Source organism: Pistacia vera, unplaced genomic scaffold (genome assembly GCF_008641045.1).
Source record: "Pistacia vera cultivar Batoury unplaced genomic scaffold, PisVer_v2 Contig735, whole genome shotgun sequence".
Taxonomy (NCBI): domain Eukaryota; kingdom Viridiplantae; phylum Streptophyta; class Magnoliopsida; order Sapindales; family Anacardiaceae; genus Pistacia; species Pistacia vera.
This window is the reverse complement of record NW_022196596.1, coordinates 472,113-483,908: the sequence shown is the minus strand read 5'-3', so window position 1 is coordinate 483,908 and position 11,796 is coordinate 472,113. Positions and strand designations below refer to the sequence as shown.

Below are 11,796 nucleotides of genomic sequence, written 5' to 3'. Positions count from 1 at the left end.
TAAAACAAAACAAAAGGGTGCCTGTACGTATTAAACAGAAACGCATCACGTGTAATTTCCTTGTCCTCTACTGCGTTATTATCTACTTCTCTATCTCTACTGACACTTTTACCCTTAGCTACCATAAAGAAATACTGGGGAATACCGCCATCCGCCGCCACTGCCTCTGCCGCCAAGTCTCCCGGAGTGTTAGCGGAAACGAATTTGTATTATTATTTATTAAACCAATTTTAACAAAATTAGAAAAAAAAAATAGAAGTGTAGTTACAAAAATTATTATTTTGATTTCTTATTTTATAATTTATATTTTAATAGTAAAATATTAAGAGTTCAATTAGCGCTTTAATTGCCTATTTTTAAAACGAGAAGACCTTGTCTTAAAACCAACAAAGACAAGTGTCATTCATGAAACTATAAATACAGTTGATACATAGTCAATTAATGTGAAGCCACAAACAATTTTCAATGGTTTTAAGCATTGTAAAATTAGGACTTTAATAAATTACAAGTTACAAATGAAGTGGACGAGGAGAATAAAAAGTCATTGCAAATTGAGTGATCAGATTCTATAATTTTACTACACTAATCAAATGGATATTAATATCTTCCTCAATCATCCAAATGAGCAATAAATCGTGTATACTTTAATCGAAGAAGAAATCATTACTACAATTAGACAAGAAGATAAAAAAACTAATCTTGAGGATGATAGTACGGAAATATAAAAAATTTCATGTCATGAAGCTCTAAACATGCTTAAGAAGCTAAAATATTTCGGCTTCAACAAAAAGGTATCTATGCGAGCGAGTTATCATATACTCATAAGGTAAAATATGTGGTAGTAATTCTAAAGTATAAATCATTATCCCAAACAACTTTAGATAAATATTTTATTTCATCTTAAACTTTTAATGTAACATAATATATATTTTTTAGTAATATATAAATAATTATTATTATATAGAAGTAACTTGAATTGAAAAAATTATTATTTATTATGATACGAAGTTTACTCTTATTTATAGTTATTTTAAATTGCGATTAGAATTTTTTATAATTATATATGATTTATTATTATATATATATATATATATATATATTAAGTGGTCTAGTCAATATCTGTCTTTTGCATTTATATCCAAACTACTTGTTACGTTCCTTACAACCGTTTTGGTTTCATCCAGTAACACCTCAACACCTGTTTTTCTGCTACAGAACCATCAGAAGAAACCCAGAAACCTCTGGCTACGTTAATTCCTGGAAACTCCAAGAATATAATATTATTTATATGTAGCTGTAACAAAATTAGGAAAAACAAAAATAATATATTTATATATAGCTGTAAATTAACTTCTTTTTCAGTTATATCCAAACTACTTGTTCCATACTTCTATTCCTTACAATCCCTTTTGGTTCCATCCAGTTACATCGCAACACCTGTTGTTTCTGTCCACAGAACGATCACAAGGATCCCAGCACCTCCCTAAAATCCCAGAAACCTCTGGCTATTTTAATTCCTGTAAACTCCAAGAATTCTCACTGTTGATTAATCAAACAGAGGTTTGGTAAAACTCCTTTTGTACATGTTTCATGGTGATCTTAGCTCTTTCATGTGCCTTTTTTCACTTCTGGGTAGTTTATATTCTGAATTTTGCCTTCTGGGTATTGGTTGTTTTGTTTTGTTTTTGGTATTGGAAATTTGGTTGTTTGGGCGTGTAGTTTGATGCATGCAAGTCCAAACGATATGTTGGTCAACAATTTTCTTTACTGGTTTCATTAAATTCATATATCTTCACTGCTTATTATTATTATTATTATTATTTTAATAGTTATGTCTTCTAGCTGATTAAAACTGAGTCTTTTCAACATGACTATGAAAATGCGTCTGGCTATTTGAATTTTCTTGTTTACTGGTTGCTTTTTGTATGAATGTTGAATTTTCTGTATTGTGTAGAATGTAAAGTTCATGATCTTACTAATCGTTACTTGGGACAGGATTCTTCTTATTCATGGAAATGGGAGCTTTTGTTTTTTACTACTGTATGGGGCTTTTTGCTCTGTTATTTAGAAATGAATTAACTGTTTAGGAATATGATCTAAATTTTCTATTTGAAAATTACCTGAAGCGCGGTGCCTTAAACCATTATTTTGTTTATTTTTTCGCTGTTACTTGTTGACTTATAACTTATCAGTAGTTCTGCTCTGTGTATTCTGTGGGAGCTTTGGTGATTTTTCTGTATACGCTGTTAAAAGCTCTCTGATTCAGCTATATTTGTGGGGAAAATAGAAGTAAAATAAAAGTAATGACAAAATGTTGGCTCAATGCAAAATTATTAGGTGGGATTGTCTTTCCACATTTGTTGTATGACTGGCCAATACATGTGTATCACTATGTTCCCCTAGCATCATACTCTACGTGGCAATCGAATTTGGTAGTTATCCATTGTTAATTATTGTATTTTCTGATTGTGGTTGTTGATGTGGTGGGACGGTCCTATTTATTAATTTCTCTTTGCCAACTGTGTAATCTTTTCTTTAATAGCATGAGTGTGGGTTGGAAGAAAAATCATGGGTTGAATATGTTGTACCTGATGTAAATGAATTTTATTCATTGTTGCCTGATTTGTGCTTTGCCAAAATCATTTACTTTAACTTTACAGTGTTTTCTACCTGCATTGTAGCAGGTTATATATATTCTAGCTCTAAAATGGCTCAGGACACGTCTTCTGGTGCTGATTCACCTCGGAGACGTTCTGGTCTCTTGCGAGATCAGGTTCAATTGGTTAAGAAAAAGGACTCCAATCGCTATGAGATTGTTCCAATAGAAGAGCAACTGTCATTTGAGAAAGGTTTTTTCATAGTCATTCGTGCATGCCAATTGTTGTCTCAAAAGAACGATGGAATAATTTTAGTTGGAGTAGCTGGTCCTTCTGGAGCTGGAAAGACTGTATTTACTGAGAAGGTGCTCAACTTCATGCCCAGTATTGCTGTCATAACAATGGACAATTACAATGATGCTAGTCGTATCATTGATGGCAACTTTGATGGTAGCTTTCATATTCTTTCATGCTGGCTGGGATTCATTAAAGTTCTGAATACTCATGTTTAAAATGGTTACTTCAGAAGCCTTTTAAACATTGAAGATAATCAAGCATGTTTTACCCCATATTTAAGCTTCTAAATTCATTCAAGATATTATTTTTAATATTAAATTTCAGATGATAGAGCTACGACACTAAACTGAATGTCTTAAGCCTATATTTCTGACTCCTTCCTCCACTTTCTTTGAGCCAGTAATACCAAATAAACAAGGTATTATAGAAATGATAGAATCCCTGCCTCCTACACTTAAGGGGAGATTGTGAAATCTCAGCGTATATATTTTTTTATGGACAATTACTCCAACCTCTCTTGGATTTGAGATGATCGAGTATTTTTAAATGTCAATGGCTGTGTAAAATGAATTTTCTAGTCATAATTATTCTTCAGATGCCTCAAATCTGCTTGTTTATTTAAGGTATACCTGATTTTGCAATACCTTTTATGTACTCTATATATTTGAGATCATAGTAGGAGCAACGATTTATTTCACTTTCTTAATCATCTGTTGCTGATCTCACAAACATTTTTTATTGTTTTTCTATTGAAAATGTTATTTAAGTTTGTTTAGCTTCTCTGTATTTTCCAGATGGATATTTGAGTATGATGAGTGAGATGAGGGAAGTATGCTTGGTAGAGCTCTAATTGTTGTAGCGTTTTGAAACAGACCCACGCTTGACAGATTATGACACACTGCTTGAAAACATACATGGTTTAAAAGCTGGGAAAGCTGTTCAAGTTCCAATATATGATTTCAAGTCTAGTTCCCGCACAGGTTACAGGTTGTTTATCTCTCTATCTTCTATTTTGTAAGACTTGAAAACTCTTAAGGGTGTTTGTTCCAATCACCTTACAGCCTGATTATGATGGGACAAGGGAGTACAATATTGGAAAGAAGATAAAAATTATAATGTATTGGTTGATTAGGAATATCAGGAAAGCCACTATTCAGTTCATCTTCTAGTTTATGTGAACTTTACTTATATGGTAGCTTACAATCGTTGGTTTGCTTCATTTACTGTGCTTTTTTTCCTCTTTTCACTTGAACCGAAAATCAAGTAGTTATCTACTGTTAATTCTCGTAATCTGTGCTCATATTGATGCTTCTAACAGGACAGTTGAAGTCCCTAGCTCCCGCATTGTGATTATTGAAGGCATTTATGCTTTAAGCGAGAAATTGCGGCCTTTTTTAGATCTTCGAGTTTCTGTCACGGGTGGAGTTCATTTTGACCTTGTTAAACGGGTTTTTCGCGACATTCAACGTGTTGGCCAAGAGCCTGAAGAAATAATCCACCAGATCTCTGAAACAGTAATTTCAATCATGACATGTTAAAATAATTTTCTTTAAGCCATCTGACTGAGTTTCCTCATTCAATGTGTTTCCAATTGTAATTGCCGTGGTCGTTCTCATCAGCTTCCTTTTTACAGGTGTATCCGATGTACAAGGCTTTTATTGAGCCAGATCTACAAACAGCTCACATTAAAATTATCAACAAGTTTAATCCCTTCACAGGATTTCAGAATCCCACTTATATTTTAAAGGTTTATATTCATATTCTTTTTCAGATTAAGATTTTGTGGTTAAAAAGTGTCTTGCTTAGACATTTTCTTCTCTAGTACTGAGTGCTTTCTATCATTGTAGTCAACAAAGCAAGTGACTGTGGATGAAATCAAGGCTGTTATATCTGAAGAACACACAGAAACTACTGAGGAAACTTATGACATATATCTTCTGCCGCCTGGTGAAGATCCTGAAGCATGTCAATCATATCTGAGGATGAGGAACAGGGATGGGAAATACAATCTCATGTTTGAGGTTGGACGATTGTAAATTTAAGCCCCTTCTTCAACTAATTTATGTGGTAGAAAATAAGCCTAGTAAAATTTTGGTGAGAAATTTACAGCATTTAGCAAATCTATTCATATATCTTTTACCAGCAGTTCTGATGTCATGGTTTGCCATGATTAGCGCATGGAAGCTTTTTTCTTTGTCTAGGTTTAGTGATCGATTTGTCAGGATTTTTTTTATGGTAGGAGACGTTGCAGATTGATGCCTTTTTTTTTTTTCTTTTTAGTGCATACATTGGATGATGCACTTTCTCTCTGTCTGTATACATGTGTGAGGAAAAAATGTGCTCCAATGGCTTGATTATAAATGCCATTAAGTAAACATTTTTTCCCATCGGCCATAAAAGTGCCTTGCCATTTTCTTTTTGAAGGAATCTCTAAATCAATATTTGAACATTTGAAACAGCATTCTTCCCCAGTATTAGTATGGTGCTTTCTGTGAAAAGATATCTACTTATAATTGGGATAACAGAAATCTAGAAGCTAAGGTCAACATCGAAACTTAAGTGGATAGGTCACTTGATAAAATTTTAAGTCAGAATGGCATCATATGGTTAAATGAAACATATGACCGAGCAGAGGATACCAGTAGAACATTGTCAATAAATTGGATTTATTTTTGGATTTTGGTGTTGGATTGAGTTGGTTGATATGCACAATCTTCATCATTAAGAGTTTATCTCAGTAATCTTTATAGAGTTGTGGGAGTGAAATTTGAGGATTCTGACCAGTTTTTCTTTTTCTCAGGAATGGGTTGCAGATAGTCCATTCATAATATCACCTAGAATAACATTCGAAGTTAGTGTGCGTCTTCTTGGAGGACTGATGGCTTTGGGATATACAATTGCAACTATACTGAAAAGAAGCAGCCATATCTTCTCTGATGATAGGGTGTGTGTGAAAACTGATTGGTTAGAGCAACTGAATCGCAAATATGTTCAGGTACTATCTTATCTAATGCCTCTATGTGTTGGACTTTCTTCTTATGTTATGGTGTCAGGTTCTCATCTTTCATATTTCATGATCATGTGCTAGTCTGTCTTTATCTTGATTCTGAATTGTGTTCTGCTAATATTATTTGATGTCTTTACCGTTGTAACACTGAACTTTTCTTTTAAATATATTAAATAACGACTTTTCCGGCCAAAATTCTGTAATTGTTATGTAATACATTCAAAGCTTATGAAAATAATTATATTCTCTATCAACTCTGTGGCTTTGTAGAGGAATGTTTCAAAGGTTTGAACTGACTAAATCCTTGCTGATCTTGTTATAAAGGTGCAAGGAAAAGATCGTTTATATGTTAAATACATTGCAGAGCAGCTGGGGTTGGAAGGTTCATATGTTCCTCGCACTTACATAGAACAAATTCAGCTGGAAAAACTCGTGAATGATGTTATGGTATGATACTTGTAGCTGATTATGCATTTTCTGTGACATTTGCATGCTGCTAATTTGACTAATCTGCAGGCATTGCCAGATGATTTGAAAACGAAGCTCAGCATAGATGATGAAATGGTTTCAAGCCCTAAAGAAGCCCTTTCCCGGGCCTCTGCAGATCGGAGATCTAAGTACCTCAGCCGGTATTCTCAGTTCCTTGCAACAATCTGATATATCTGCTATATTGAATACATAATCTCCCATATTTTGGGGGAAAGCATTTTCAATTTATCTGTTACAAGCACTTCTGAAGGGCACTGATAAAACAATCTTCAAATATTTTGGAAATTTATGGAACGGATTTGTTCCTTCCAAAATATTTGTGTATAATGGCAGTGGTATATCACAGTCATTTTCAAGTCAACGAGACAAGAATATACCTAAGCTCGCTAGAGTTGCTGTCAATAATACAAGGTTTGATGGAAGGACACTAGAATCACCAGCCTCAGTTGCAAACCAGGTCAGTAAAATGTATAGTGTGAAGGATTTTGTGGCTATCTTCATTATCTATCTCCGCAGATTCAAATTTTGACCCCTTAATCCTGACCTCCTACCTTGGTGTGAGTAGAATTAGACCCCAGACCTCTTGTATGACTACTGGGGACCTTGCTGGCTGACCTAGCTCATATCTTCACCTCTGCAAATTCCTCTGCCTCTGGTTGCCTAGAAATGGAAATGTAGTGAAATGAAAGCAGGGATAAGTATTTGTTAAAAAGTTATATGCATGAGAGGTTCTGTATTTTTTCCCTTCCTTTGATCATTTTGTTTCGTGCACAAGCTTAATAACTGCATAATTTGTTGTTACTATTTTATCTTATTTTTTTGTGTGTGTTCTTTTTCCCTTCTGGAAAATGGTTGGGTTTTATTATGTTTTTGCTTTATACTCCTGCCTTCATAGCAGAACATTAGTTTTAGTTTTCATTTATTTCTGGATTGTTTCAGGGAGTCATTAATCAACTTTCTGAACAAATTTCCACACTGAATGAGAGGATGGATGAGTTCACATCTCGTATTGAAGAGCTGAATTCCAAGTTCTCAATCAGAAAAGTTTCAACTAGCCAACAAAACTTAGCTCTGCCAGCTGAAACCTGCAATGGCTCCGGACCGACTTCTCTTTTCATGACTGGCTTGGCAAATGGTTCATTAACTGGGTCTGTCCTTCCCATTTCATCATCTTCTTCCCAATTGGCTAGGGAGTCCCCACTTATGGAAGAGGTACCACGATAAATCTCATCTCTATTTTAATGTAAGAAAAATAAACAGAGAAATTATTGTAGGAGTTAATGGTGGATATTTATAGTTCTATTAATTAGGTTAAAAGGTTCTAAAAGGAAAAGGGGGAGAGAGAGAGAGAGAGATTATGAATAAGAATAATAAGAACCTCAAAGAAAAAGAAATTTCGACTAAAACAATTTTGTTGGATGTGGTTTTGTGCCTAAATGATTGTTTATGCTGAACTTCTACTTGTTTGCAGAATTTAAATATGTTATATTGCAGAAAGAATGCTATAGATTATTGGATAGGGTGCTGTTTAAGGTAACTAAAAGTGTAAACTGTCGGATGAATGGGATGGAATAAAAATTGTTCTGGAGTAATGAATTTGAACATATGAGACATGGAGTTTATTATTCCTGTAATAGACAATGCACTTTGGTCCAATGTTACTGATTTATTCTTTTCTTAGATATTTCTCTTTAGGAATCTGATAGCATCAGCATAATAAATTTTTAGCAGATTTAGGTTTTCGACCATCACATTAAGGTGGCTGTTTTCTTAGTACTCCATATCTCAAAGAATAATAAATGAAATACCTATTATTGCATCACATTATTTATATAACAAAGACGGGATTGTTTGTGCTACAAAATTTAGATAATGCTCTGATATATTGAGCAACATTTTTTATATACGGTTTGTTCCTCTTCTAATCAAAATTCTTGATCACAGCTCACCTCTTATAGCCAATTTGTATGATAACAATAATGTTCAACATATATGAACAATGCGTTTCATAGAGGTATTGTTCTGTTGAATGAATTTGATGAATCAGTGAAACTGAATCTAGATGATTTTAGAGCAGTGGGTTTTCAGCCATTGGTACCATGATATATGTTGCCTGATTACTTCTCTGTTTGCTGAACAGGTTCTACTTATTGCTAGAGGACAACGTCAAATTATGCTCCAATTAGACAGTATAAGCAATATTCTGCATGAATACTGGGGAGAAAGGTCTCGTCAAGAAAGAGCAGATGAGGCAGGCCGGAAGATCGATATTGACTCAATCAGTGTCCCTCTTATTCTAACTTTAGCAATTGGTGGTATCAGTATCTTTCTGTTCAAGGGTCTCACATTTCAGAAATGATTAGTCATATGCTCATGTTCAGCTTCAGCATAGATATTGTTTTTGTTACTGTTGTCATATTACCCATTTAGAGAGAGCACTCAGCTTTCTTGATCTTCAATGTATTTGAACTCGGTGATAATCTGTGATTTCAAATAAAAGCTTCCACTGATAATTGATAGTTGGGTACTATGCATCTTTTTTAACATAATTGTCCCACGAAGAGCAATTAGCATTGTAATTCCTTTGGTTACAGCACAATCAGTAGATTAAGGTATTGGCTCGCTCATTGTACCCATATATATAGCTTGAGGTCTGCTAACTATCCTGTTTCAACTAATGAATAAACACAACTGCATATTATATTTGCTGAAAGAAAGTACATTACTCAACAAGCAGGCATGAAATGTCCAAAATTAAGCATATTGGTGAAAGAAATACAACTCGGTCTTGTTAATCAGAAAAGAGTGGATGTGAGTTCTTTCACATCAACTACAACATGGTTATAATCAGCCTTCAATTTATCTTGTTCTTCTGATCCTAATTCTCCCTTTACAGGCTTGGTTAGCACCAACACACAGCACGTTGGCCTCTTGGTGGCGCCTGCATTTGCAAGATCCTGAAAAAGCAAATCAATCAGACACAGGATGAGCCATACAAGCACAGAGTGAGACAGATTTCATATATATATATATAACCCATATATCCCGCACAATCTCAATTTCAGAACTACAGTTCCATTTAACACTATAGTCTTTGTGCTACAGGAAGATCATGGCTTTTCACCACAAAGGTGATCCTGGGGAATCAAGCCCCAAACCTCATGAGAATGAACCACAAGCCTAATCACAAATATACTTCACACAAATGAAGTAAAAAGAAAAAAGGTAAATCAGGTGGAAAAACTTTTCAATTGAAGCAGCCACTAAATACCTCTATCCCCACAAAAATACAGACACAAAGCAGAAACAAGTCAACCAAATGAAAAGGAAACCTATACAAAATTATACAATCCTTACAAGAAAACGAGACGGCAGCATGTGTTGCCACTTCATTGTGAATACCCCAAAAAGGGGTGGAAAAAAAGTAAAGTACCTCTTTTGAAGGAACATAGATGTAGGGAATATCTGATTCTTCACATAAGATTGGAACATGTGTTATAACATCAATTGGAGATATGTTCCCAGCTATAACGCATAATCTGCACCCAGCAAAAAGGAGCTCTTACTTCTGAAGCTATTCTATTATAGGTTAGTTGAACAAGACAAGGATGCATGAGCATAGCACATGTGAAAGGAAATATGGTTTTCAGATGAATGTAAAAGAAATACAAGGAAGAATCACTTCTAGTAATTGATAAAATTGGCTGCAAAATAATAAAATCCTAATTGAAACAATTGGAAACCATATATTTGAGACTCAGTGGAAGCATGTCATTCCATGTACAAGCAGTACAACTGATATGCTAAAGCAGTAAAGTTAAAAACTTACCCTTTATGAAATCTTAAATTTCTACCAAACTTTACTTATACAAACATAGTCATAAGATTTTCAGAATCTCTGATGAACACAAAACTTACCCTTTATGACCTCGCCGAATGCTTTTAACCACTTCCTTCACTCCTCTCTTCAAGCATTTGTGTTCAGCAGCTACAACAATACACAAAGATAATTTAGTTACAGGGAAGAATATAGTACACAACCAAAAAGAAAGCTGAATGTTATAACTTGGAGCATCTACAATTCATCTCCCCTTCTCATTTAAAATTCACAAATACTTGAAAATATTCAAATTCATTAGCAGAAGAACACCCACTAGCTCTTCAACATGGCTGAAATACCCATTTTTATCTATTGACTAATTATTGAGACTCCGAAACATACCCAAATCTTAAACTTTTCTATTTTTCGGAGATTAAGTTTACTTGCTAACAATTAGTTGGGAGTGTATGTATATAAAATGCTTTTCGATAAAGGCAATTTTAACAAAACACTTAGAAGCGATTGTAAAAAAATACTTCTTCAATGCAATTTCATAAAGCAATTCAAGTATTGTCCGACTGAAAAACACACTTTTTTAATCTCAAGAAACACTTCAGACTACTATCCATTCTAGCTAAACACTTCAAAACATTAAAAAAAAAAAAAAAAAAAAAAAGGCTTTTAACTGTTCAAAAACGCTTTTAAGGTTTCAAAAGCAGAAACAAGCACACTGTTACTCACTGTTACTCTTGAGCGTTTTAACAAAGAAATGTCCATATACATACTTGAAACACATTCTTTAAAAATTTCTAAAAACATAAAATCTTCACTAAAATAAGCCCAATAGAACCATCCGCTGCAGTGATGGCAGCTGTCCTCATGCAATCAGCAATAAAACGACATGCAAGATAAAAAAATTGACATCCCCTGTAACAAAGAAAACAAAAACACAATCACATCTGCAAAAAATTTACCTCGACGCACAAGCTTGAGGGTTCTCTTGCAGAGCTTCTTGCCGGCAAGAGGTTTAGCGATGGGAGCAAGAGCGAGGATCTTCTTCTTCTCCTCCTTTTGTTGAGTTCTCTCTGCTTCGCTGTCGCTTCCCATCTCCTGTGTGTACACTGTTATGAGAAGAGAAGTCCTTGAGATGGCGATTAGGGTTTTTCAGTTTTGGCTGTTGGCTTAATAATATTTCTAGGGTTTAAGAGCAGAACCTTAATGGTTAGTTGGTGACCCGCCAATTATTTATATTTTGATCTGTTTGGCCCAAAACTTATCCATTTAGGATCGGCCCAATAAGATTCAATTGAGGCTCCAAATTATTAATAATAATAATTGAAAAAACTAAATAATTTTAATTAGGATTTTCTTAAGTAATGTGTCATGTGAAATTAAATTTATATTTAGAGCATATAATAACGAAATAAATGACATGAAAATGAAATATATTATTGAATAAAAAGGATATTTTTACTAATCTTGAGAAACTAATCTCATTAATTAAGATCAGATAATTAAAAATTCATCAAATTTACATTATAAAGATATAGGCTGGACTTTACTGCTTTAATCTTATATTTCTTAAG

General features: G+C 34.0%; 2 protein-coding genes across 2 annotated transcripts; one reads left to right on the top strand and one right to left on the bottom strand.

Annotated features, from left to right (window-relative positions):
* Positions 1-1,216: 1,216 nt before the first annotated feature.
* Positions 1,217-8,903, top strand: LOC116115273 (inorganic pyrophosphatase TTM1). The gene is made up of 12 exons (XM_031401427.1): positions 1,217-1,563; positions 2,686-3,047; positions 3,767-3,881; positions 4,213-4,408; positions 4,528-4,641; positions 4,742-4,915; positions 5,695-5,889; positions 6,226-6,348; positions 6,418-6,530; positions 6,724-6,847; positions 7,330-7,602; positions 8,531-8,903. The coding sequence occupies exons 2-12, from the start codon at positions 2,708-2,710 to the stop codon at positions 8,747-8,749; spliced, it is 1,986 nt and encodes a 661-aa protein (XP_031257287.1). The 5' UTR covers positions 1,217-1,563; positions 2,686-2,707; the 3' UTR covers positions 8,750-8,903.
* A 165-nt stretch (positions 8,904-9,068) lies between these two features.
* On the bottom strand, positions 9,069-11,428 carry LOC116115272 (H/ACA ribonucleoprotein complex subunit 2-like protein). Its single transcript, XM_031401426.1, has 4 exons — positions 11,185-11,428; positions 10,309-10,378; positions 9,824-9,929; positions 9,069-9,347 (listed from the first exon to the last, which is right to left on the bottom strand). Exons 1-4 carry the CDS (start codon positions 11,315-11,317, stop codon positions 9,186-9,188), a joined length of 471 nt encoding a protein of 156 aa, XP_031257286.1. The 5' UTR covers positions 11,318-11,428; the 3' UTR covers positions 9,069-9,185.
* Between the last annotated feature and the right edge of the window lie 368 nt (positions 11,429-11,796).

Bases quoted from the DNA above. Each gene is read 5' to 3' on its own strand.
- LOC116115273 (XM_031401427.1), top strand. From the start codon at position 2,708: ATGGCTCAGGACACGTCTTCTGGTGCTGATTCACCTCGGAGACGTTCT. The intron at 3,882-4,212 runs GTTGTTTATCTC...TGCTTCTAACAG, and splicing joins AGTTCCCGCACAGGTTACAG to GACAGTTGAAGTCCCTAGCT. The intron at 6,848-7,329 runs GTCAGTAAAATG...GGATTGTTTCAG, and splicing joins CAGCCTCAGTTGCAAACCAG to GGAGTCATTAATCAACTTTC.
- LOC116115272 (XM_031401426.1), bottom strand. From the start codon at position 11,317: ATGGGAAGCGACAGCGAAGCAGAGAGAACTCAACAAAAGGAGGAGAAG. The intron at 9,930-10,308 runs GTAAGTTTTGTG...TGCTGGGTGCAG, and splicing joins ATTCGGCGAGGTCATAAAGG to ATTATGCGTTATAGCTGGGA. The intron at 9,348-9,823 runs GTACTTTACTTT...TTGCTTTTTCAG, and splicing joins TCTATGTTCCTTCAAAAGAG to GATCTTGCAAATGCAGGCGC.